Source organism: Taudactylus pleione, unplaced genomic scaffold, assembly GCF_031769625.1.
Source record: "Taudactylus pleione unplaced genomic scaffold, aTauple2 ptg000041l, whole genome shotgun sequence".
Taxonomy (NCBI): Eukaryota; Metazoa; Chordata; class Amphibia; order Anura; family Myobatrachidae; genus Taudactylus; species Taudactylus pleione.
In genome coordinates this window covers 78699898-78726614 of record NW_028284443.1, presented here as the reverse complement: position 1 = coordinate 78726614, position 26717 = coordinate 78699898, and the positions used below count along the sequence as shown (strand labels likewise).

At 44.9% G+C, this 26717-nt stretch overlaps 2 protein-coding genes across 5 annotated transcripts in view; one reads left to right on the top strand and one right to left on the bottom strand.

Moving 5' to 3' along the window:
* The window catches only part of CACNG7 (calcium voltage-gated channel auxiliary subunit gamma 7), a 156721-nt gene that overhangs the window by 79419 nt on the left and 50585 nt on the right, over nucleotides 1-26717 (top strand). The gene's annotated exons all lie outside the window — the stretch shown is intronic.
* LOC148538275 (uncharacterized) overlaps nucleotides 3479-26717 on the bottom strand; it is a 99144-nt gene continuing 75905 nt past the window's right edge. For 2 of the 4 annotated variants that reach the window (XM_088459445.1, XM_088459464.1), the window contains 6 exons: nucleotides 26027-26145; nucleotides 8984-9122; nucleotides 6404-6513; nucleotides 5233-5350; nucleotides 4439-4615; nucleotides 3479-4266 (listed from right to left, as the gene is read on the bottom strand). In XM_088459445.1, the coding sequence (XP_088315571.1) occupies nucleotides 3874-4266; nucleotides 4439-4615; nucleotides 5233-5350; nucleotides 6404-6513; nucleotides 8984-9088 (903 nt within the window). In that variant the 5' untranslated portion in view covers nucleotides 9089-9122; nucleotides 26027-26145 and the 3' untranslated portion in view covers nucleotides 3479-3873. The remainder of the gene's footprint in view (nucleotides 4267-4438; nucleotides 4616-5232; nucleotides 5351-6403; nucleotides 6514-8983; nucleotides 9123-26026; nucleotides 26146-26717) is intronic. The other 2 variants (XM_088459454.1, XM_088459472.1) reach the window with 1 other exon arrangement.

Below are 26717 nucleotides of genomic sequence, written 5' to 3'. Positions count from 1 at the left end.
GGTACTGGATACTGGATTAGAACCAGTGGAACTGGAATCAGGAATGTTGAGCACCGAGCTGGTACCGGTGGTGCTGGACACTGGCCTGGAACCAGTGGAACTGGGATCAGGAATGCAGAACACCGGGCAGGTACCGGTGGCGCTGAATAACCTAACTGGAGCTGATGACCACAGTAGGTAAACCAGTGGTAAGACACCAGGGAGCACAGAATGTCAGCTCACGCTGTGGGGGTGATTCAGCTTCAGACGGAATTGCAAAGCTGCATGCAAACAGCTTTGTAATTATGTCCTTGCAGATATGGTAATGTAGCAGGAGGCATCACACCTCCTGCTGAATTACTTATCCGAGCTGCGTTGTCCAATGCAGCATCGGATTATCTGCGGGAATATCAGCCGGCTAAGTGACCCAAGGGGGCACGCATGCCAGCCAATACAGATGAGAGGAAGAGGCCAGGACATGGCCTGCACATGCGCAGTATGGGTCAGGAGCCTGCACTGCTAAATAAGGGCCTGTGGGCCCAACTCGCAATGCTGTGTTCGCTCGCCGCTGGACGACTTTCACTATCTGCGCATGTGCAAAAGACGCAATGCGCGTGCTTGAACCAGTCATAGCGATCGGGAAGCGATTGCACGGTGTACAAAGATGCCTCGGAGAGTGAGAGACAGAACGTGCCGTTTGTGGGTGGTAATGTGGTCGTTAAAGGAAACGAGGGTGTGGTGCTGCGAACGCAGGTGTGTCTGAGCGTCTTAACGCTGTTTCTTGGGCATGCATAATTAAGAGGTAGCGTCATTGTACACGTCACCAAGTTGTTTAACGTGCCACAGTGATCACAGTGCTTGCGGTAGGGTATGGTCAACCACAAGTGCTGCGTATGCCTTCGATGGTTCTTGATGTTACCGATTGTCTTATACACTTCCTAGAGATGACGTAGGTCACGAAGGGCAAATGGATGGCTATGTGGCGCTTGGAGGGCGTCTTAACACACGAGCGATCGCACGGTAAGATACAGTGGGTGTGCTTATGGTAAGCTTGCAATCGCGGGTTTTGCATACTCAGGATGCATTTGGCTGCGGGCGAATGGAGCTTTGCGAGTTTGTCTGAATCAGACCCTGTGAGAGATGTTGCACTGGCAAGCAGCCAGCGCTTCAGGAAGTCCTTTTATAGGGGCTGTTTGCTGGAGATTGGCTGCTGATGTCAGGTGTCCAGGGACTGTATCTGCATTGGTGGTACAGTCAGCTGACCTGGGCAAACATGGCTGTGCCCAGTGATCGGCACTGGCGGGAACTGTGGTGTGGAAGACATCAGGACCACCTGCATCTCAAGCATGAAGGAGCCGGTGATGAAACACCACAGGAGCAGTAGTGACAGCAGAGGTCAGTATCCAGTGACGAACTCCTCAGAAGGCATGACAATCCTTGGAGAGGTAAGTAGTGGGGTTTGTTACTGGGGATTCTGGGCAGAGCTGTTGCGGTTCTGGACTGAGCTGTGACACCCAGGCCCGCTGAGAGCCACAGCGGGCCCGGGTAATAGGGGTCGTGGTCTAATCGCGGTAGGCGTGGCCACGCCCCCTTTTCGAAAAAAAAAAAAAAAGATTTGCTGCGCGCTGGGGAGGGGGGCGCTCTGGGCCCCCTCAGCCCTGCTCAAAGCCAGGGGGGGCGCGATCAGTGTGATCGCTCCCCCCCACAGGCATAGGAGACTGCTGTGACTGCTGCTCAGCAGCCACGAGCAGTCTCCACTGCAGCTCAGCACACACTGTATGCTGGGCTGCTGTGAGGGAGGCGGAGCGGCACCGGACCCAGGCGGGCCCCTCAGGAAGCCCGGGCCCCGGTAATCTGTACCCGCTCCCCCCCTCTCGGCGCCCCTGGTGACACCTACACTACATCACTGACTCCTCTATACCCAGGGTCGGTACAAGGTTTCTCGGCACCCTAGGCAACATTTCACCCACTGCCCGTGCTCCCTCCAAGTCATATTATGCAACACATTAGTGACCTCAATTTATATGCCACACAGCAGTGTCTCAAATTCATAATATACTATTTAGAAATACCCCAACTATTATGCCATACAGCAGAGCCCCAAAATAATATTCTCTCTTAACACTGCCCCAATTCATAATATGACACATGTGCCACAAATTCATTATATACCACACAGATGTATCCCCAATTCATAATTATGCTACACATCAATGCCTGCAAAAAATAATATGCCACATATATGTTCCCCCAATACATATGCCACACAGCTGTGCCCCAAATTTATTGTATGCTACATAGCCATGCATTATGTAACACAATGCCCCCAAATACATATGCCACACGTGCCCCAAATTCTTTATATGCCATACAGCTGTGTTCCAACAATATATTATGCCCCACGTCTGTGCCTTAATAGATATTTATGCTACACATTTGTGCCCCAATATATGTGGGCACCCATTAATCCCACACACGCTAAGCCTGTCTGCACTCATTAACACACACAGACGCCCACCAACCCTAAACACACCCACCCACCCTTTAATCCTTTCACCTCACCAAAAAGTCATAACAATCCTTACCAGGCTCTATACAGCAGCAGCTCATTGTGTTGTCCATGGGGGGGAAACAGATCTTATGTGAGTGACAGGCTGGCACCCAGAGGAAAGGAGAGGGAAAGGGTGGCCACCACTGCTGTTGAGTCTACTGCACTAACAAGTGAAAGGTCCAGTTCCAGAACTGAAAGAGACTGCCTCCTTTTTTTGTGGCCTCAATAGCGCCCTCCGGTGACCAGCGCCCTTAGGCAGCCTTTTAAAGCTGGCTTATGGTAGCACCAGCCCTGTCTATACCCTACACTACGTTACGGATCCCTCGATACCCGCCACTACATTACTGACCCCCTTTATACCCTACACCACTGATCCCTGTATACCCTACACTACATCACTGACCCCTATATACTCTACACCAGTGGTTCTCAAAATCAGTCCTCAGGAACCCACACAGTTCACATTTTCCAGGTTACCCAGCAGGTGCACAGGCGTATTCATTACTCACACATTTTAAAATATTCGCAGGTGGAGCTAATTATTTTACTTGTGATTCTGTGAGGAGACCTGGAAAACCTGCACTGTTTGGAGTTCTCAGAACCAAGTTTGAGAATCTGTGCTCTACACTACATCACTGGCCCCTCTGTACACACCACTACTTTACGAACCCCTCTATACCCTATATTATATCACTGACCTCTCTACATCCTACACTACATTACTGTAGGACTTCCTTATTTCATTTAATGAGGCTTAAGTAAGCAGCAGCAGAGCACACAGAGAAGCAAGCCAGAAATGTGTTATCAATGAAGTGAAAGAATATATGTGGTGAGTGATAATGTGTTACCGAAAACAGATAATAGGTTAAATTTAGTATATGCTGAAACACAGATGTGAATGATATACTGAGATATATAAATGATGAGGAAACTGTATGTAGAGGGACAACCAAACTTTATTGATGTCACAAGTCTTGGTGTGTCCCAGTATATGATTGCAACAAGGGTGCAATTGAGTCAATGTAAAAATCACTTGAATGTTGTAGTTACAGTGATACAGTGATAAGATGCACAATGCGGCGCCCCGAGTGTGACTGTTCTTAAGTACTGTATGACGATCTCCGATCTCTTCTGTGGCAGGCGGCTGAGATGTGTGGGTATGTGCTTTTGTAGGATGGTTTGTTACTGGGGATTCTGGGCAGAGCTGTTGCGGTTCTGGACTGAGCTGTGACACCCAGGTGCTGGGCTGGAGCAATGAGACTTAGGGGCCGGGCTGACTGCTGTGGCACCCTTTCAGGTCCTGATGGTCCTGTCAGCCTGCTCCGTGAGCCACCCCTGATCATTTACTTATTATTTTCTTCGGCTTTTCCTGCCCCGATGTCATCCATCCTTGCTTTGAGCTCTGCCAACTCCTGCTGTAGCCCCTCTATTTCCAGATCTTTCTTTTTCAGTCTGCACACCAATTTGCTGAATTGCTTACTCAGCTTGTTGTGCTCCTTCTTTTCTGCCTTAGCCTCAGTTATCTTGTCATCTAGAGCCTCCGTCTTCTTGATGTTGTCCAAGAGCAATGCTGCCAGCCTCCTTATCTCTGATTTTTCCTTCTTTAGTTCTGCTTTTAGGTCTTTTACTTCCTTTCTAGATGTTATTTCTACCTCTTTCATGATGGCCACCTGCTCCGACTGTACTCTCCTCCTTTCTAACATTAGAATCAGCTCAGTGAGTGCCCTCTGCATGTTCTGCAAGTCAGAAAAAAGTTGAGATTATAAGCAAAAAGTGATGTATTTCTCTGTAGATTGTAGTTACTTTTACTCTAATTTATGCAGTTACCTCCATCCATTCTTTGAAGCTATTTATTCTGTAAATAAGGCAACACTACTTGTGTCCAGATAACTCCTCATATATAATTACCTGCATCTGCACACGACTAGGGGGTGCTGCATCAGTGCCAAGGCTGGGTGTGCTGAGTCTCTCTCTGCTGAAGTACTTGCGTACTCTTTGAAAGAGCCTATGGAGAGTGTTACAGAGCCATCTCCAGCCCTCCCAGGTACTGGGGATTTGGGCACAGCGAGAAGTCGATGGATCATTCTGCAATACAGGTACAGAGAGAAGGGGAGGGAGACAGCACAAATCAGCTATTAATATGGCCATACAATGAGAGCAGTGGGAAAAGTGACAGTATAGCCTACTGCTGTACACCGGGCCACTTCCACCTCTGTATATCTATTGTCTAACACTGACAATGTCACTACAATCCCCTTAGGGCAGGTGTGTTATATGTAGCTGTGGTGAAATCGGTGTAATATCTTTCAAAGGATCCCTCTCCGATAGTGGCCACTAGCTCATGAGCAATAGATAGGAGAGCATCCTATCAATCTAATTGGAAACATTGCTGGTGAGGCATGAGGCACACAATTCCAAGGGGCCTATTTATCAAACTCTCTCCCCTTAAGCATATGGAAATGGCTGTTTCTCCTGCTTTGTGAGCAACAGCCCTCACAATAGTCGTCCTCATAGTTTTCTATGGGGATCGTGTTTAGGGGCTCTATAACAAGCTCTGAGAACCCTTAGCTTGCTTGTGTCAGCCCATTGTCATTGTCCCCCTCCACATTTTTGGTAATATTGGTAAATAGGCCTCCTGGAGATAAATGTAATGGCTGCCTGTACTGTGTGCAGGAGATGGGCCCATTATCACTATCACTGACCTGATGTTCATCCTGATTCCTCTTCTCACTGACCTGACCCAGCTTCTCTGTCACCTCATTTACTGCTCGATCTTTTTCCTCCATAGCTTTCTCAAGGAATTCGTTCCTCATGATCACACTAAGAGATAATGTGCAGGAGCGTTAGTGATTTCCAGATCAGAGAGTCACCTAGTGCCTGAGTCAGAGGTGGCGCTGCTGCATCTGCTCCTGCGTTTGTTGCTGGAGTCGGGGCTGCAATAATATGCAAATGCCAGCATCAGCCGTCCCCTGGTGTAGAAGCTGCATCTGACTGTACAAGGACTGACATGCTCACTTCCAGCATCTCTGCCCGCTGTAATTCTTTAGCAGCAACCATCAGCTCACCATCACTCGCACCATCACTCTCACCATCACTGAGTCGCACCATCAGCTCACCATCACTCGCGCCATCAGCTCACCATGACTTGCACCATCGCCACTTGTGCAGTTTCTCCATCTGACTATGGCCTCTGTGCAGCTGCATATTATGATAAGAGGGGGCCCTTGTGCAGCCCCTGTACAGAGCCCCTCCTCTCAGGCAGAGTCTACTGCAGATACACAAGTCTCCAGGAACATGGCACCTGCGCTCTGTTCCCGAAGACTTCTCTAATGCTCATGTGTAAATGCTGCACCATTTTCCTGGTGATTTCTGACTTTAGCGGCGTCCGACGTGGGTCTCCAGAGAGTAAGTATAATTATATGGGTGCAGGGTGTGCGGTGCACACATATACACCAATGCCTCTGTGGCTATGTCTGTGCATTTGGGAACGCAGTCGCTTTTACAGACACACCCGTGACACTCCCATAACACACCCATGAGAGACTTTTTACAGCTCACTTCTGGTTAGCACACAGGAACGCCCATCACTTTGATGCCCCATTTCTGATACCGTCTATCCTACTAACAACAGCACCTTTGTGCATACGCTCTGTGTAATGAATGTGCTGTAGGGCTGTACAGAATGTTTTGCGTATGCGCAGTTGCAATAATATCTGAGCTACGTGACCATCAGCATTGTGTTATCCTCTGACTCAGGCCCATAGGGAGCAACATTACATCTGGTGAAGAATATATAAAGTGTTTACATAGTTACACCTAGACAAATGATTTACTACCAGAGTATATACAGTGTTATATGACAGAACAGAATACCTTTTAAGTTGGTCACTTAGAATAGAGACTATGCTATAAAGCTGCTCAGTCTCTGTTCTCTGCTGCTGCCTGAGCTGGGCCAGTGGTGTCTGCAGCTTCTCACTGTCAGTCTGGAAGAGAAGAGAGATGGAAATCCTCAGTATAAACTTCCCAATGACCCCTGATCTCCAACATAAGTCTACACTCAACCAGCCTTATGGAAGTGTCACACCTGTAGGATTGTTACATAAAACACAGGAGTGGCCCAATCTAATGTTCCCTCATCTAATCAGTAAATCTATTACTGGAGTAAAACAGAGACAGTAAAAAGTCAGTGAGAGCCCCAATCAAGACAAACTAAGGTTCAGTTACCCTTATTGATGAATACAGACATATTTGGTGCTATTATTTTAGGACAATGTTCAGCACTCGAAGTGCAATGGAATTATACATCCCAGTATTTTCTGCCACAGTTTTGTTTTTAGGGCATGCTCAGGGCTGCCTACCCTTCCGATTTGGCCAGGAGCCTCCCGATAAACGGGTGCAGCTCCCAGCCCCCCGGAAAAGCAGGCAAGCCTCCCGACTGCCGACAATCCCCGGCCTCTCCGCAAATTCCTGTTAAAACCCCGCAGCGGGGGGGGGCTGTGACGCAATTCACGCCGAATCGCGTCACTTTGGCCCTGCCCCCTACTTCACAATGTCTGTTTTATCGGCCCCCGTCATGCCAGCAAATGACATCTGCAGACCCGGCCATGCCCCCTTTTGCCAGCCACACCCCTTGCCCTGCCGATCTGGCTGCTTCCCTCCCGGAAGGAGCAGCCAGATAGTCGGCAAGTATGGGCATGCTGGGATGTGTAGTTCCACAGCAGCTGGAGTGCCCAACCTGATGTATGGGATAATGGACCTCATTCAGAGTCGTTCGAAGCGTCCGTACGGTCGTACGGAAAAAGGGGCCGGATATTCAAATGATTCCCTCGCAAGTTGCGTCCCTAAGTTCGGATCGGTAGTTGGCCGACCAAGGGGAGCAAGCGGTCGGAAGACAAAAAAATACGCTCCCTTCTCGTACGCATTGCACATAATCTCCGGGCATATAAGGATTAATCGAGACCATCGGGAACCATCGGCACTGGTCGTAGAGCTTAAGGTTGACCATACCCTCTCTTAAGCTCTACGATCATGTCAGTGTAAAAACCTCCCATATCACATGTGCCATGACGCTACTTTGTTAATTATGCACTCCCATAATCAGTATGCACTCCCATAAAACGCCGTTCACATAATTAGGCACGCCTGCGTTCAGATCTCCACTCCCCCGTTTTCAAGCACCTTCCCCTGTTACCACCCACAAACGCCTCCATCTGTCACTCAAACTACCGACCTGGCTGTGTTCAAGGAGAGAGAAATTTCTGATCGTAGCGGCTAGTTTGCGCACGCGCATTGCGAACTTTACGCATGCATATGACCGTGCGGCCGCTTCGACCGACTCTGAGGTCCAATGTCCCTGGATAGAGTAACGGTCAGTAGCGTAAATTCATCCCAGATGCCCGGAGGCAAGCTATAATTTGGTGCCCCCCCCGTCACAGCCGCTGACACTGTAATGCAGCAATTCACATGTAGACAGGCTATAGATAGACGAAGGCAGCAGCTGATGATGGTCTAACATGGAGCTCTCCACTAGTGTATGGTGGCTTCTCAGGTGCCGGGAAGGGGTGCCATGCATTGGGCGGCCATGACAGGACACTCTGGGTACATAGTTACAGCCCTAAGTGGGGTGAATATGTTGTGGACAATGGAGGAGGTGCCCCTTCAGTGCTGGAGCCCGGCGGCAGGTGCCTCCATTGTCTCCCAAAGTTCTGCCCCTGGTTACGGTGCCATGGTTTATCAAAGCTGCCGATGATCTGCAGCATTGACTGATGGATTTAAAATGGCAAAATTAATAAATGGCAAATCAGGCAGGTTCAGCATTTACTACTGTTGTCATTATAAATCCATCAGCCAAAGCTGTAGATCATCGGCAGCTTTGATAAACTGCAGCCTAGTAACTCTACCCCCCTGTCTTCTCCATTATCTGTAATGCATTTCTATCTATATATTGTGTATCTCACTGTATGATTATCACTGGGTGTATCTGTATTGTTTACTGCTCTATTATTTTGCATTTATACTGTACTGTATGTGTAACAGAATTCCTGTACTGTAATACCCATCAGGAGAATATATTTTATGCTGGAAGTAAGTTACACTGCTTACACACTAGCAGGATGAGGTTCCTGGAACAGGCAGCTTGGAGGTCCCTTATCACAGGACAGTGGTTGGTTTTAGTAGTAATAAATGGGAGTTATGAGAAGAGAAGTAAGTGGGGAGCACTGTTACACTGAGTGTTTTATGCAGAGAAGATGGGGATAATAACAGCTTATGTTGGGCTCCAAAAGCTAAAGACCTCTTGTCCTGCAGCTCCAAATCACAGCATTCTGCAAGACTCCCACTGTTGAACTACAAACGCCAGTATGCCCCATCCACACAACAGCTGCAGTACCAGAGTTCCCATGTAGCTATCAGTCAGATAAAGCATTAAGCATGACTGTGGAAATGTGCACTTACCTCCAACATGGCGGATACGCTGCTGCATCTGCGCAGTGGCTGCACTTTCCCCATTCCTCCAGCTGAGGTAGGGTCCTCCTCCTCTCCCTCCTGCCCTGTATCCATTGCTGGATAAGGGCTTGAAGAACCTCAATTAGTTCTATGGGACAGGAAAGCAGTTTACATTAAAGCTCCACTGACCCTTTATCCCGCACTAACACACACCGCATTCACCTTGTGAGTTCCCCAGATCCACAACATACTGCACAAGTCACCAAACATCTGTCTGACAGAACCACAACACACACTGCGATGGGCTCTTACTGCACAGTGTCATACGTCACATAACACAGTCAGTGTGAGGGAAGCGCACAGATCACTACAGACCATCATTCAGCCCAATATGGAAATAAAACATTTCTGATGAATATGAAAATAAAGTAGGTGGATATATTATATATCACTTAAAGACAGTATTGTGCTGAGCTGAGTAGATCTTAATATACCATACAAATCACACTTGCCCATTTTAATTCTAATGTATTGTTTTGTCATGTAAAGCAGCAATCTCAGATAGAAGATTTGTTTTACCTAGAAATAGCAAGTTACGTACCTTCTGAATAAGCGTACACCTATTCTACGTTCTGAATAAGAAAACACTTGTTGCTTCTTAGCTTCTCCTCTACACACTAATGTCACCTCTGCCACAGGCTGACAGCTCACAGAATGTTCTGTGATGTCACAATACAGACACAGCTTCATCACTGCATCATGTGCTATGTGACTGTGGTTACCATGATAGTCCATGACAATGTACAACATAATAAATCATTAATAGCAGACTGAAGAAAAAAATTAAGAAAAAATGGTAAATACCAGCTTTCTTCTAATAGCCGGCAACAGTGTGTTATGGTTAAAATTAAATAGAAAACACCTTATATTTCCATGACATTGCTCCTTAAAGTCACTTAAGGAACTCTAGCAATAAAAATAGGTAGTAAGGATGGTACAATACTGTGTGGTTGGTGAATAATGACCTGGCACAGATACATGCTCAAAATTCTCCAGGGACAAATGAGCAGAGACCTTGGACTGTCTCCGGGAATTAGTGACTGGTGATAATTATGGTATACATGCCTACCAAACTCGGGAGTCGCGGGAGGCTCACGATTTTTCGGGTAACATCTAGCACCCCCAGAAGGGTAGGCACCTCTTCTGCATTCTGTCCATATCCTAGTGAAGTGGGCAGATTAAGGAGAATTTTCTTGCAGACCGGCGGGTCTACGAGTAGGGGGTTTGACCTAGTGACACACGATTCTATGAGAATCATGTTGTTTTGGCACCGCCCCTTATTTAAATATGTGCCGGTTGCGTCAAATTGGTGCAAGAGGGCGGGGCTTAATGATGTGACCCATCCGACCCTGCACCCAACATCACCCACCATCTTCTCCTCCCCGGTCTTCTCCCAGGGAGGAAAACTCCAATGTTGGCAAGTATGAATTATGGCGATACACTGGGATGTATGGGGGTATTACAGGTATGTGGGATGCCCTGAACTAATAAATATTGTACAAATAATATGTTTACCTAGCACTTAGAGCAACCAGGAGGGGAAGCAGAGCTCTTCCATTTCAGTCATAGTTAAAATGTGATGAGACAACTGATAAGCAATGAAAATGGATTGGGCTTAATGATAATCCTCTGTCCCTGTGATATTTTACATTATACTGTAACTTCTCTATTTCCATATCTCTTGTTATGGAAGGTCCTGGCAGAGGGATGGGGTGTGACTGTGGCACACTGTGAGGGAAATGGGCTCACCCACATTGGGCATGAATAAAATACCATTCTTTATACCACATGCAGTGCAGACACCTGCCTCCATGGTGTGCAGCAGTGTAACACCTCCCATCTACCCTGCAAATCCAGGTGAACGTCCTGATTGGGGCGGTCTGGTAATATGAGGACTCTTGGGATGTATGTATTTGTATTTGACCCGTCCCCCCAAACCCTAATAATAAAGCCTAATACTTGCATGAATGACCAGATAAAATATAAGTATGAGTTGATGGACCAACCAAAGTCTGTGTGGGCAATGTCAGCCAGGCTGGGATTTGTGGGAAGGTCACATAGGCCTCGGCTTTGAATAGCAGCAACTTGTTTACTGGGAAAGTCTGTGTATTACTATTATTTTTAAAAGGCAAGCAACTACTGACAAGTGAGCCTTACATCAGTAGTAGGGAAATTGATGGAAACACTCTTAAAAGAAAGAGTCGTAGATTATCTCAAATCCAACAATTTGCAGGATCCCAAACAGCATGGATTTACTGGGGGGAGATCATGTCAAACAAATCTTATTGACTTTTTAGACTGGGTGACTAAGGAAATAGATAAAGGGGGGGGCATAGATACAGCTTATCTAGACTTTAGTAAGGCTTTTGACACTGTTCCACATCGCAGACTGTTAAATAAACTGGAAAGCATGGGATTGGATACAAAGATAGTTGAATGGATAAGATCATGGCTGCAGGATAGGAAACAGAGAGTTGTAATAAACGGAGTGCAGTCTCAAGAGGGAAATGTTACCAGTGGAGTACCTCAGGGATCTGTACTTGGACCAGTGCTTTTTAATATCTTTATTTGTGACATTGCAAATGGTATTGAAGGGAAACTATGCCTGTTTGCAGATGACACAAAGGTATGCAACAGGGTAGACACACCATGAGGGGTAAAACAAATGATTGATGATCTAGGTAGACTAGAGCAATGGTCAAGAACTTGGCAACTACAGTTTAATGCCAAAAAATGCAAGATCATGCACTTGGGTCTCAAAAATCCAAAGGCTAAATATAGTATTAATGGCACTATACTGGAAAGTAGAGGAAAGGGATTTAGGAGTCACTATTTCAGGTGACTTAAAGGCAAGCAAACATTTTAACAAAGCAATGAGGAAGGCAAGTCAGATGCTTGGCTGCATAGGGATAGGAATTAGTAGCAGAAAGAAAGAAATAAGTGATAATACCACTGTATAGGTTATTGGTACGTCCTCATCTCGAATACTGTGTTCAATTCGGGAGGCCATATCTCCAGAAGGATATTAATACATTAGAGACTGTACAAAGAAGGGCAACTAAAATGGTGCAAGGTCTACACCACAAAACATACCAGGAAAGACTAAAAGATCTTAATATGTATAGTTTGGAGCAGAGAAGGGAAAGGGGGGACATGATAGAAACATTCAAATATATAAAGGGTTTTAACAAGGTAAAGGAAGGAGACATTCTTCAAAGAAAGAGAACTATTAGAACAAGAGGACATATTCTAAAACTGGAGGGTGGTAGGTTCAGGGGAAATTTGAGGAAAAATTACTTCACAGAAAGGGTAGTGGACAAGTGGAATAGTCTCCCATCAGAGGTGGTAGAGGCTAAGACAGTAGAGCAATTTAAATATGCATGGGATAGACATAAGGATATCCTTCAGAAGAAGTAAGAATCAAAGGGTTGATGTAATTATATGTTTAAAAATGGGCAGACTAGATGGGCAAAGTGGTTCTTATCTGCCATCAAATTCTATGTTTCTATGTTTATTTACATGGTGCCACAAGAGCCCTGCAGTGCTGTACATAGGGACAATGCGGTTCGGCCATACTGTGTGGAAAATAATATTGGCTGAAGTTGGTCTAAACCTATTGATGTAGAAAATCTGTATATTTGTGAACAAAAATGATGGTTCCTGAGTCTGTGCTAATCATTTACTACAGGAAATGAAATGCCGACGCACATGCACGCCATACTGTAGACGCGGGCACACTATTTGCGCCATCCATGCTGTGATATGCTTGCATAGCGGAATAGATGAGCGTGGCTACATCTGTAAGTACATTTTATGACACTCCTCTCAGATGTAGCAGTACACATTCACTTTACCACCGTGCTCATAGGTGTTGCTTTCACAAACTCCTTGAAAAGCTTTTTCAAAACTAGGCAAGTATTTCTTAAACCCTGTTTCAAAATCCGCTGCCTTAAGTAATGAGGAAAGCTTGGTTACCAAAACAAAAAACAGTGGTTTATCCTTTTTACGGGGTAACTTCATTCAATTTTATTTTTTATTAAAAAATATATATATATATATGGAAAAAAAAAACAGATATATGGCATAGTGTACATTTCACAGCTAGTCTTGAATTCACTTTTCAGGCCTGAGCTTATATATTCTTGACCTACTTTATTTTGTTCTGAAGGGAATGTGTTATTTGAGCCTTGCCATATGTACCAAGGTCGCCACCTTTACTCCAGTTCTGGAGAGGGTAGTGAGAAAACGTGTCTCTCTAGTGTCTGTGGGAAAGTGCTGTGGCGTGGCATGGGGTGGCGACCTGCTCTGCTGTATCAGTCTGGGGGTACCGCTGTGTATCACCGGTTTCAGTAAGAGGCACACCACCGACAACCTCTTAGAGAAACTGAGTTAAATCATCGCCCAATTGCTTACCCCACTGGGCAAATTCCAGCACGTCCCATGTTTTGCTCACACAATAAGTTTGGTGGTGCAGAATTTTTTGAAAAACGACAGGGGCGTGCAGGAGACGCTTTGGGTGGCCCGAAAAATTTCTGGCCACTTTCGCCATTCAGCGACTGCGTGTCGAAGACTGGAGCATCAGCAAACACTCTTGAACCTGCCCTGCCATCACCTGAAGCATGAGGTTGTAATGCAGTGGAACTCAACCCTCTATATGCTTCAGAGGATGCAGGAGCAGCAAAAGGCCATTCAAGCCTATTCATCCACCTATGACATAGACAAAGGAGGGGGTATGCACCTGACTCAAGTGCAGTGGGGAATGATTTCCGTGTTGTGCAAGGTTCTCCAGCCCTTCGAACTTGCCACACGTGAAGTCAGTTCAGACACTGCCAGCTTGAGTCAGGTCATTCCCCTCATCAGGCTTTTGCAGAAGCAGCTGGAGAAATTGAAGGAGGAGCTAAGACGAAGTGATTCCGCTCGGCATGTGGGACTTGTGGATGAAGCCCTTCATTTGATTTGCCAGGATTCGAGGGTGGTAAATCTGTTGAAATCAGACCACTACATTTTGCCACCGTGTTCGTTCCTAGGTTTAAAGCCTACGTGGTGTCTCTCTTTCTGGCAGACACAAACCTGCAGAGGTGCAAAGTAGGGATGAGCGGGTTCGGATTTCTGAAATCAGAGTCCCCCCGATCCGAGCCGGATCCGAGTCAGGTTCCAGTTTTCCCGCCTGACTCAGATCTGTAATCGAGGCAAAACGTCATCATCCCGCTGTCGGATTCTCGCGGGTTTTGGATTCAATAAAAGGTCCCTTCGTTGACGCCATTTTTCACTCCGGCTGTTGACAGTGAAACAGGAGGGTGGGAGTTGAGCTGCTGTTGTCATCCATAGGGACTGTGTCCACTCCAAATTCCATAAGGGCTGGCTGGGCTGTGTTGTGCAGTCTGTTGTCCATAGGGTCTGTGTCCACTCCAAAGTCCATAGGGGCTGGCTGGGCTGTGTTGTGCAGTGTCCCATAAAGGCTGTAGTCCTAACGGGGTGCTGTAGTGTTGTCCAGGAGGTGCTCTGTCCATTAGGGGTGCTCCCCCCAAGTAAAAAAAAATATATATTTTTCTGTTTGTGTGCGCTGTAGCCACATGTGCATCAACATAATTGTGCCAAGCGTGCGCCTGTGTCATAAGTAAAGGGCCGGCTGGCTCGTCTGTTGAAGGGTGGTGTAACCCCCAAAGTACCTGGGAAAAAAAATAATCTTCTGTGTTTGTGACTTGTGTGCGCTGTAGCCACACGTGCATCAACAAAATAGCAGTGCCAAGCGTGCGCCTGTGTCATAAGTAAAGGGCCGGCTGGCTCGTCTGTTGAAGGGTGGTGTAACCCCCAAAGTGCCTGTGAAAAAAAGAAAAATATATTTTTCTGTGTTTGAAGCTGCATGTGCATCAATATCACAAAAATGGAGGACAAAAATTTGTCCGATAAAAATAAAATAGGGAAAGATCAAGAACCACTTCCTCCTAGTGCTGAAGCTGCTGCCCCTAGTCATGACATAGACGATGAAATGCCATCAACGTTGTCTGCCAAGGCCGATGCCCAATGTCATAGTAAAGTTCAGGAAAATGACCTTAATTGACCTTAATTTAAATGAATTTAAATCGTCTGAGGAGAAACGTAAACTTGCCAATATGCCATTTACGACACGGAGTGGCAAGGAACGGCTAAGGTCCTCCCCTATATTCATGACTAGTGGTTCAGATTCACATGACGATGGAAGCCCTCCTCTCGCTACAAAAATCAAACGAGTTAAGCTGGCAAAAGCACAGCAAAGAACTGTGCTTTCTAATTCTAAGAAGATATCACAAATCCCCATGGAGAGTCCAAGTGTGGTGATGGCTGCAATGCCTGACCTTCCCAACACTGGATGGAAAGAGGTGGCTCCTTCCACCATTTGCATGCCCTCTGCAAGTGCTGGAAGGAGCACCCACAGTCCACTTGCTGATATTCAAATTGAAGATGTCAGTGTTGAAGTACAACAGGATGAGGATATTGGTGTAACTGGCGCTGAAGAGGAAGTTGACGAGGAGGATTCTGATGGTAAGGTGTTTTGTTTAAATCAGGCACCGGGGGAGACAGTTGTCCGTGGGATGAAAATGCCCATCACGGTCATACCTGGGCAGAAGACCAAACATTCCACCTCTTTGGTCTGGAAATATTTCTATCCAAATCCGGACAACAACTGTCTTGCCATATGTACCATATGTAAAGGTGGAATAAGTAGGGGTAGGGACATTAACCACCTAGGAACTTCCTCCCTTATATGTCACCTGCAGCACGTTCATAAAAAGTTACTGTCAAGTTCAGAAACTGTGGCTAAGACCGTAAGCAGTCCAGGAACACCTAAATCCCTTTTTCCTGTTGTATCCAAGTGCCTGCAAACCACACCGTCAACTCCCTCCTCGTCAATTTCCTACTCAGTCAGGATCGGAAGTAGTCCTGCAGGCCATTTCACTGGCATGACTGACTCTCCTATCCTGGATTCCTCTGGAGGATCCTGCATTGCTATGCCAACTGCTGCCGCTGCTTCTGTTGGGAGTCGTTCATCATCCCAGAGAGGAAGTAGGAACACCACTATTTCTTTTACTAAGCAATTGACCCTCCAACAGTCCTTAACGGGGAGGATGAAGAACGACAGCAGTCATCCTGAAGTAAAGCGGATAACTGAGGTCTTGACAGCTATGTTGGTGTTAGACGTGCGTCCGGTATCCCGCCTCTAGTACAGTGGGATTTGGACAATTGATGAAGGTAGTGTTTGCCCGGTACCAAATCCCATCTAGATTCCATTTAACTAGGCAGGCGATACCGAGAATGTACAGAGACGTTAGAAAAAGTGTCTTAAAAAATGCGGTTGTACCCAATGTCCACTTAACCACTGACATGTGGAAAAGTGGAACAGGGCAGACTAAGGACCATATTACTGTGAAAGGCCACTGGGTAGATGTATGGCCTTATGCAGCAACAATAGTAGCGTCACCAGTAGCAGCATCTCAGAAACGCCAGCTCTTTCCACCGCAGGCTACGCTGTGTATCACCGGTTTCAGTAAGAGGCACACTTCCAACAACCTCTTAGATAAACTGAGGGAAATCATCACCCAATGGCTTACCCCACTTAGACTCTCCTGGGGGTTTGTGATATCTGACAACGCCACCAATATTGTGCGGGCATTACATCTGGGCAAATTCCAGCACGTCCCATGTTTTGCTCACACAATAAATTTGGTGGTGCAGAATTTTCTGAAAAACGACAGGGGCGTGCAGGAGACGCTCTGGGTGGCCCGAAAAATTTCTGGCCACTTTTGCCATTCAGCGACTGCGTGCTGAAGACTGGAGCGCCAGCAAAGACTCTTGAATCTGCCCTGCCATCACCTGAAGCAAGAGGTTGTGACGCAGTTGAACTCAACCCTCTATATGCTTCAGAGGATGTAGGAGCAGCAAAAGGCCATTCAAGCCTATTCATCCACCTATGACATAGGCAAAGGAGGGGGTATGCACCTGACTCAAGTGCAGTGGAGAATGATTTCCGTGTTGTGCAAGGTTCTCCATCCCTTTGAACTTGCCACATGTGAAGTTCAGACACTGCCAGCTTGAGTCAGGTCATTCCCCTCATCAGGCTTTTGCAGAAGCAGCTGGAGAAAGTGAAGGAGGAGTTAAGACAGAGCTATTCCGCTCGATATGTGGGTGGATGAAGCCCATCATTCGCTTTGCCAGGATTCGAGGGTTGTCAATCTGTTGAAATCAGACCACTACATTTTGGCCACCGTGCTCAATCCTAGGTTTAAAGCCTACGTGGTGTCTCTCTTTCTAGCTGACACAAGCCTGCAGAGGTGCAAAGACCTGCTGGTAAAAACACTGTCAGCTGAAGTGGAACGTGACACGTCAGCAGCTCCTTCTTCATTTTCTCCTGCAACTGGGGCTGCCAGGAAACAACTCAGGTATCCTAAGCAAACTGCTGGCGGTGATGCAGGGCAGACAGGACCAAGTTTGGACATCTGGTCCAGACTGAAGGACCTGGCAACAATTTCTGACATGCACAGAAACAGAAAAATCTCTGGGGCGGCTTAGCTGAGCTAGTTTTCGGTTGCCTGTGCTCTGAATTTGAACCCTAGTATGTTAGGGACCTACCCTAAAGAGGTTACCTGGATATGGTAGGTAGGCCCATAACCTTGGCAATGATTATGCTAAAAACCTCTATTGATTGCAAATAAAAAAATAATTGCATTTATATATTATCATTACTTTGGAGTTGTCCACCTGAGAGTTGTCTGTTTCTGTTCCTGCAATTAGTCTCATCAGGTAGCACCTCCCATTATATATATTCAGGGTGTGCAGTCCAGAAACCTTTCCTATATACAACAATTTCTGACATGTCTACTGTCACTGCATATGATACTGTCACCATTGATAGAAGGTGGAAGTTTTCATCGGTGACAGCATCCAAGTAGGCATGTCAGACAGTCCGTACCTGTACTGGCAGGAAAAAGAGGCAATTTGGAGGCCCCTGTACAAACTGGCTCTATTTTACCTCTAAGTTGCTCCCCCTCTAGTGTGTACTTCGAAAGAGTGTTTAGTGCAGCCAGGAACCTTGTCAGCGAAAGGCATAGGAGGCTGCTTCCACAAAATGTGGAGAAGATGATGTTCATCAAAATGAATTATCAATTCTTCCAGGGAGACCAGCCTCCAGAAAGTACAGAGGGACCTGTGGTGGTGGATTCCAGCGGGGAGAATTAATACTCTGTGAGGATGAGGATGTACACAACACTGAAGAGGGTGAGGAATCGGTGGATGAGCAGGATGAGGACAACATCTTGCCTCCGTAGAGCCAGTTTGTGCAGGGACAGATTAATTGCCAGCTTGTTTTGTGGGGGCCCAAACAAACCAATCATTTCAGCCACAGTCGTGTGGTAGACCCTGGCGCTGAAATGATTGGTTTGTTAAAGTGTTCATGTCCTGTTTATACAACATAAGGGTGGGTGGGACAATTCCATCTTGCACTTGGGACCTCTTTTTTTTCTTTGAAAAACTAGGTCCCATACAGTACATAATGCAAACTGCCATCCTGTCTGCCACTGCACTCCTAGATGGGCCACGTGTTTGTGCCGCCCACTTATGTCGCTTAGCATAGTCATCCAGCTACCTCGATGCAACCTTTTGGCCTAAAAACAATAGTGTGAGGTGTTCAGAATAGACTGGAAATGAGTGGAAATTAATGTTATTGAGGTTAATAATAGCGTAGTATCGAAAAAAAACAAATTCTGTTTTTATGCTTTTTTCAAAATAAATACAGAACCCAAACTCGGAAGGGTGGTTTTGGCAAAACCAATCCTTATCCAAAACATGAAGAAAGATCTGGATCCAAAACCAAAACACAAAACGTGGCCAGTGCACACCCCTATTTTATACTATTGTAAGTCAGTGGTATCCGGTCACATGGTCGACAGTTACCTTGTCCACATTCATAATGTTGACACGACAATGTTGACACTAGAATGTCAACATTGTTCATCATGTCAACAGGAACCATGTTGACATTCTCAGAATTTCGACATGTTCACAATGTCGCCCTGTGAAATGTTGACATACTCAGAAGGACGATGATTATGGTTAGGTGCCGTTGGGAGGGCCAGGGCTTGGCACTATGTGGAGGTTAGGTACTTGGGGGTGGGTTAGGGATTAGGTTTAGGAGTAAAACATTCACTGGAACGCCGCTCAGTTACACGTCTGCGCTGGACAGGTTTGTCTCATGACTGCCGGGTCCCAGAAGACGACCCTGGAGATGCCACTGAGAGCCCTCAGGAATGTTAGGCCAACATTCTATCATGTTTACATGTCATCCATGTAGACATGATGAATTTTGACATGGTCGCATGTCAGCATTTCCATTATGCATATCAACATGAGAACTATCGACCTACGGTAACTTACCACATCTAAGTTAGCTTTCCAAGTACTGTATAGCAAAGGTACATTTTGCTACTTTTTGCATTGTTCGACTAGGTTGTAATAAAAAGTTGCCTTTACAAAAACAAAAAGGTTTTTGTTTTGTTTTTTGTTAACATTTTGTCAAGAAGCCATGGCTTAAAATATATAATGTAAAGGAGATTGAGGACTTATTCAAAACAAATGTTATTAATAAAACAGTATTAATTGGTAAACCTGGGTACAGAAAAGAATGATTTGTTAGGTATCTTCCTATCCACACTTAAGAAGCCTCCCTGCTGTTGAATTGCCTGTCAAATTTTCAACACTCCAAGTCAGATTTTTGTTTTAGGCTTCCATGGTATAGTGCATAAAGGTAAGTTATACCTGAACTGTGTAGAAAGGTGGTAATTGAGTAGAATATTTTAGCGCTATCATGAAGGTGGTCTGGAAATTTGATACTCTTGTCTGATGATGCATATTTTCAGTGAGCGCAGGAAGGTTTGGTGGAGACATTTTGCTTTACGTGATAAAGAATTATATAATGTGGTTGTATCCTGAAAAAATCCTTTATAGTAGTAGGAGAACATAAACATTAAAAGCAGATTTTGGCAAAGCAGAGGGAAGTGGGTTGGCAGAAATTTGGAGACAAGTGCAAAGATTATTGTTAAAAACAGATAAATGTGGGTGTTATCTAAAAATATTAGTTTTTCAAGAAAAGCGATAGAGATGGAGAAGGACAAAGCGCTTGGGGCAGAGGGATCGATTCAGAGTCGTTCGCTAGATGCGTACGCTCACACCCAGCGTATGCAAATTCGGCAAAGTGACGGCATGGCAGGCGATCCCATAGCAAGACATAAGCATGCCCACTATGTCCTGACGTGCGATCGCTTTGTGTATGTAGATGCCCACCAGCCTGTCTTAAAATGCCCACTTGCGCACGTCATCTCCAGAAAGTGTATGCAACCATCGGTATATCGGGTATCATCGGAAGCGAACGCAGCGCTTGAGGTTGAATATATCCTGCCGCAAGCACTGCAATCACTTCACTGTAAAATACAACCAGGTGTCGTGTACTATGACGCTGCCTCTTAATTATGCATGCCTCTGAAAAGGCGTTAAGACGCTCAGATACACCTGCGTTCACACTTCCACTTCCCCGTTTATAATGGCCAACCCCTGTCACCACCCACAAATGATCTCTCCTGTCACTCAATCTGCTGGGCAGTCTATGCGCAGCGAGCGTACGCTTCCCGAACTTTCGCTCTGGTTCTCGCACGTGCACTGCGATGCATATGCTAGCGCAGAATGCAGAAAATCATCTGACTGCGGGGAAACGCTTCCTAGCGAGCAGGTCTGAATCGAGCCCAGAGTTCTATACTCTGACTAATAGAGCTTCAAGCAGAATTAGAAGCAAGTAGTGACTTTTATATTTAACTGTGATCAAATCATAGACTACCTCACTCAGTATAGGGAGTGAATGTCTGACTGAAGAGGACGCAAAAGGTTGTTTGATAAAAAAAAAAAAGGAAGCATTTAAGCTGTGTGTAAGCAAGCCTCCCAAGAAGCTCGGAGAGCATTGGAGCTGAGAGACGGGACTGTAATCAGAAAGAGAATTTGGGTCAGAATTTTGGTGGAAACATACCCGATGAGAGAGAGAGAGATGTCAATAAAGGTTGGAGTGACCACAGGAGACGGCAAATTACTAAGTTGGGAGTTGGGAGATAGAGTTGGAGATGCAGAGGATCAAGACTTTATCATTATTCGTGAGGTCAAATGAAGAAAAGGTGGAAGCAGGTGTATGAAAGGAATTGAACAGGTTGTTGCTCAGCAAAGAGGATACCATTTCATATCTTGCCAGATCCTGCCAATCTTGCCCTTGAAGTAGGAAGCAAGATCTTGGGCAGTGATGATGGTCAGAAGAGTTACTGTAGTGCGGATAACAAAAAATGAATTAAAGAGCCATTGGTTCTTCAGTGGAGACAAGATACAAGAACATTTCAGTAAAAGTTGGCAATAGAAGTCATCAGTATGAGACTTTCATCACTAACATTCTACTATTCAGGTTTTAGAAGGCAGAAGGTCTCTCTTTTTTTGTGCCACAGCTGAGTTTGTCATCGATATTGGGGATTAAAATGTAGCTGGAGCCACTTTAACCCAGGGCTGCTGCTAGGACTGCCAGATCAGTACAACTGGGGTATGGAGCATGAGGTGACTTAGTTAAATTAGATTGCAAAGAATTACAGTGGTGGAGAGCATGCACGTGACTAGGTGATAATCTAAAAGGAGTGTTCTAGAAATCAGAAACTGATCAAAATCAGGCAGTAGCCCTCAGAGTAAGTCTGAGGGAGGTTGTGAGAGAGCACTTTTAGGACAGAAGGTAAATGTGGATCATCAATCAGGATTTTGAAATCGACCCAGGATGGTGGATCTGTCTGAGGATAAGAAATGATGGAGCCAGGCTGAGACATGTTCAAAGATTACAGCATCACAGAGAGAACGGATTAAAAATCTGGTAAGTATACAAGTCAAAATATGGGCATGAGCGTAACGGAAGATGTGAGAGCACTATTATATGTATATAATAATCAAGGGTATTCTATCTTATCTTAATCATGCACAGGGAAATCAGGGGCATACGCCACGGGAGTGTGACTTCCCCAACAGCTCCTAACATGCATATGCTGGGTCCATTATATTAGTGATTTGTATATTGATTTTTTTGATTATATATTGCACCAACAATACGACAGTGCAGAGATGTAGCTTGACAACGCTACCAGTGAATAATAAGTCATGAACTATATGAAGTGTTCTATAGACACACAAAAATATCATGAGTCATTACTGTTATTATTAGAGATGTGCGGGTTCAGTTTCTGAAAACCAAACCCACCCGAATCTCGCATAACCAAATAAATGACTGAGTTCGGGCTCAGGTTTTTCCGCCAGATTCTAAATCCAAAATTAGGTTAAATGTTATCTTTCCCGCATCGGATCTTGCTTGTTTTGGATTCCTTAAAAGTGCTCCCTTGTGATTTCAGGCACCATTTCACGCAGGACGCCAGAGGGTTAGGGTGGGCTGCCTGCAGCACTAAGAGAAGACTGTGTCAGTGAAGGGCTGTGGGTGCAAGCACTACTGTGGCACTACTGCTGTGACTGTGTATGCAGCCCTAAGGACTGTGTCAATGAAGATCTGTGAGGTGCAAAAACTGCTGTGGCTGTGTCAGACTATGGAGGGCTGTGTGGTGCAGCACTAAGGACTAGGTCAGTGAAGGGCTGTGGGGTGCAAGCACTGTGTTCAGTGCAGGCACAGTGTAAAAAAAACGAAAATACAATTGTCAAATAACATTCAGTGAGTGCCGTGCCACCGTTAATATAAGTGCTGTGAGTTGATGTGGATCACGATCAGATGATAGAATAGCAGGAGGAGCAATCAAGTACTAGTGCTGCAGCCAGTCATAATGATACTAGTACTTCAACATCTACTAAAGCCAGTGCTCAAGGGCATAGAGGGTTTAGGGCAGGGCACCTTAAATCAAAACAATATTTCACAATGTTAAAGAAAAAAACACCACCTCTATTAATAAAAGGAACGTTTCCTGCCAAAAAACATAAAAATGCCAACATGCCATATACCACAGGCAGTGGCAAGGAAAGGCTCAGGCCTTGGCCTTTATTTGCAAGTGGTGGTTCTAGAACTGCTTTTAGTCGAGTATCTTCTTCTTCTGTAACCTCACATGATGATGCAACACCTCGCTCGGGTATATTTTACTAAAGTTTGTGTTTATAGAAGTGAAGATGTTGCCCATAGCAACCAATCAAATTCTAACTATTATCTTCTAAGTGTTGCTAGATAAATGATAAGTAGAATCTGATCGGTTGCTATGGGCAACACCTCCACCTCTATAAACTGTCACTTTAGTAAATATACCCCTTAGAGTCTAGAAGAAATGTCAAATGTAAAACAGGCAAATCATTGCAGAAAAAAAACACTAAGGCTGAAGAACAAACTGTGGGCCTCATTCAGACCCGGACGCTAAGCCGTGATCGCTTGCGGCCAAAAGGGGCCTGGTATGCAAATTACACGTTCGCACTGTGTGACGTAAGGACGCCCTCTATGTCTTAGAGAGCGACGGCAGTGAGCGAACGCAGATGTATAAAGATGCCCACTTTACTTTCTTAACACACGTCATCTCCAGAAGTGTATGATTAATCGGTACCATTGAGAGCCATCGGAGCTGCACACAGCGCTTGAGGTAGCCCCTACCCTGCCGCAAGCACTGAGATCAGTGCTGACTGAAATACAACCAGGTGATGTGTACAATGATGCCTCCATGCTAATGATGGATGCCGTTTTGACGCCCAGACACCTGCGTTCGCACCACCACTCCCCCGTTCACAAGCACCTTCCCCTGTTACCACCCACAAACTGCACTATCACTCAAGGCAGCACTCAGTCTTAGTGCTACGAGCGCACGATTCATGATCACAGTGACTAGCTTGCGCACGCGCACTGCGATGCATGCATATAATGCGAACCATCGGCAGCAGCTATGAGCGAACGCTTCTTAGCGTCCGGGTCTGAATCAGGCCCTGTGTTCAGAAACATCACTAATCCCTGAGGAAAGTCTAAGGGTGTCCACAAGTGCTACTGTATGTGTGAGTCTGAAATTTCTGATACTGTACTCAGAGAAGCCTCCTTCCACCACCTCTGCAAATGTGGGGATAAGCAGCACAAGTAAAGAGGTTGACATAATAGAAATTAAATTAAGGATGCTAGTGTGGAAGTGCAACAGGAGGATTAGGGGAATATTTGTGTACTATTTATAGCTAATAAGGATGTTAATGATAAGGATGTTGTTTGTGTAAGTCAGTCACCAGTGGCAGCAGTACTTGCTCAGGATAAAAATAAAAAGCCATTGTCATGCCTGGGCATAAGACCAGAAAAGCCACCTCTTTGGTGTGGAATTATTTTAACCCAAATCCTGACAACATTTATAAAGGCATCTGTACCATTTGTGAGGCCAAAGTGAGTACATGTAGCAACGTTAACCATCTAGGCATCTCCTCCCTGTTACATTATTTTCAAGAAGAGTATGCAACTTATTTAACAAAATTATCATTTATAAAATAATAACAAGCAGTCCAGTATCAGCCACCTCATTAATTATCGGTGGTAGTCCTTCCAAAACATTGTTTTGTGGGGGCCCAAACAACCCAAAGACTTTAGCCACAAAAGTGGCAGTCCCTGTTACTGAAGTGCTTGTTTTGTTAAACTGTGCATGTTCATTTTAATATACAACAGTTCATTTTAATATACAACATAAGGGCGGGTGAGAGGGCCCAAGATCAATTCCATCTTGGACCACTTTTCTTTTCATTGTGGGCATCATTTTTGGTGGGTTTTGGGGATGGTCTTTTTTGCATAGAAAAACATTTTTATTGGATGTTGCTATAATACATTACTAATTTGCAACACCTTTTTTTAACCAGAAGTAATGTGGTGACTAACAAAAATTAAAAACTTAACAGATTTATGGACCATATTTAGTGTTACTCTGTAATATGCACAAGATAAATTATTCACAACAATCAACAAAAACACTTGCAAGCTTGTAGTTCATGGATAAGCAGAAAATCTCTCTGCTTGTGTACTAGAGAGAAAAACATTGTATTATTCCTCATACCCTCTTTGTTGCACTTCATAATTGTAGTACAGGGGTGTGTTTCTCAATTAGGAAGGAGGCATGGCGAGCAGGTCAGCCTCCTAATAATTGTTAGATAGGCTGATTTGGAATTTGCAGCTCTGCAGTGCAACTATTAATTTTCTTGGATTCTCTTTCAAGGAATCCTTGAATATTAACATTGTATTTTTTATGGTCTTAAATTATTATTTTTTAATCAATCAATTCTAATGAATCAATCAATCCTTTACCTGCCTTCCACTACATACATACTATACCCACATTACCCTGTACTGTTCTTGGGCTTCTGATCTAGTTATTGATTAATGAAAACATTCTTGGTTTCTATGAGGTCGTATAGTTTATTTAACTGCCATCCTGCTTGCCACTGCTGTGTGGCAATGTGTCATAAATGTGCTATATTCTTTTAGATTGCTGTGTATTTTTGCCGCTGCTCTATTACTTAGTTTGGCCAGGCAGCCCTTGGACAATATTGGTGAACAATGTGAGTTGGTCAAAATTGACTGGAAATTAATGTTATTGAGGTTAATAATACTGCAGGACCAAAAACAGGAGCAAACTACATTATTTTAGCTGTCTTTATTTAAAAAAAATACAGATCCAAAACCAGAACATGTGAAGGTGTTTTAGCAATAAGAAAACATGAAGATGAATCCAAAACCAAAGCACGGGGTTCTGTGCACATCTCTAATTAACAATATATGTCACTAAATGTAATGTTATGGAATTGACATGCTGCAATCTAACATATTACAGTTACATCAGTCTTGTACAATGCTTCAGATCTGGAAAAAAAAAATCACATTATTTTGCTTAACATACAGTTCCAAGGACATGAAATTAGTAGATTTGTTCACTGATACCTAGACGACAATTTACTTACTTGACAACAACTTGAAATCCTTCCCTGGTACACTTGGGTGCTGAGCTGATACGTCTAAGCAGGTTGTACAAAACACGGCGTTGATTGGCTTTGGGACTCGACTGTCTCCGTCATCTTTACTAAATTTGATTACAATATTTTTTGATTATTCAGACTCCTGCTGCTCCCAATATTTCAGATGAGTTATGTTGCTATAACTGCTCATTAGGTACCAAGAAATATAAGGAGATGGATATTTGGTGAACTTAAATGCCAACAACCCCTCTCTAACCATCCACCTCACACACACACACATCTAAAACCTCATCACCAGTCACCACACAAGCAACATGCGATATGCAGGAGCGCACATTAGTAATGATAGCAGCAACAAGCGCACACAGAATGTTGCTGTTGGAGAGCCTGGACTATGGAGCCCTGATAACCAACTGTTACTGGCTTTACTTAATATAGTCTTCCCAAAGACGGAATTGTTAATTGTTAGTAATATTATGCTTTACAGATTCTTTATGCTCTAGCTCCGTGGTTCTCAAACTCGGTCCTCAGGACCCCACACAGTTCATGTTTTCCAGGTCACCCAGCAGGTGCACAGGTGTACTCATTACTCACTGACACATTTTAAAAGATCCACAGGTGAAGCTAATTAATTCAATTGTGATTCTGGCAGGAGACCTGCAAAACATGCACTGTT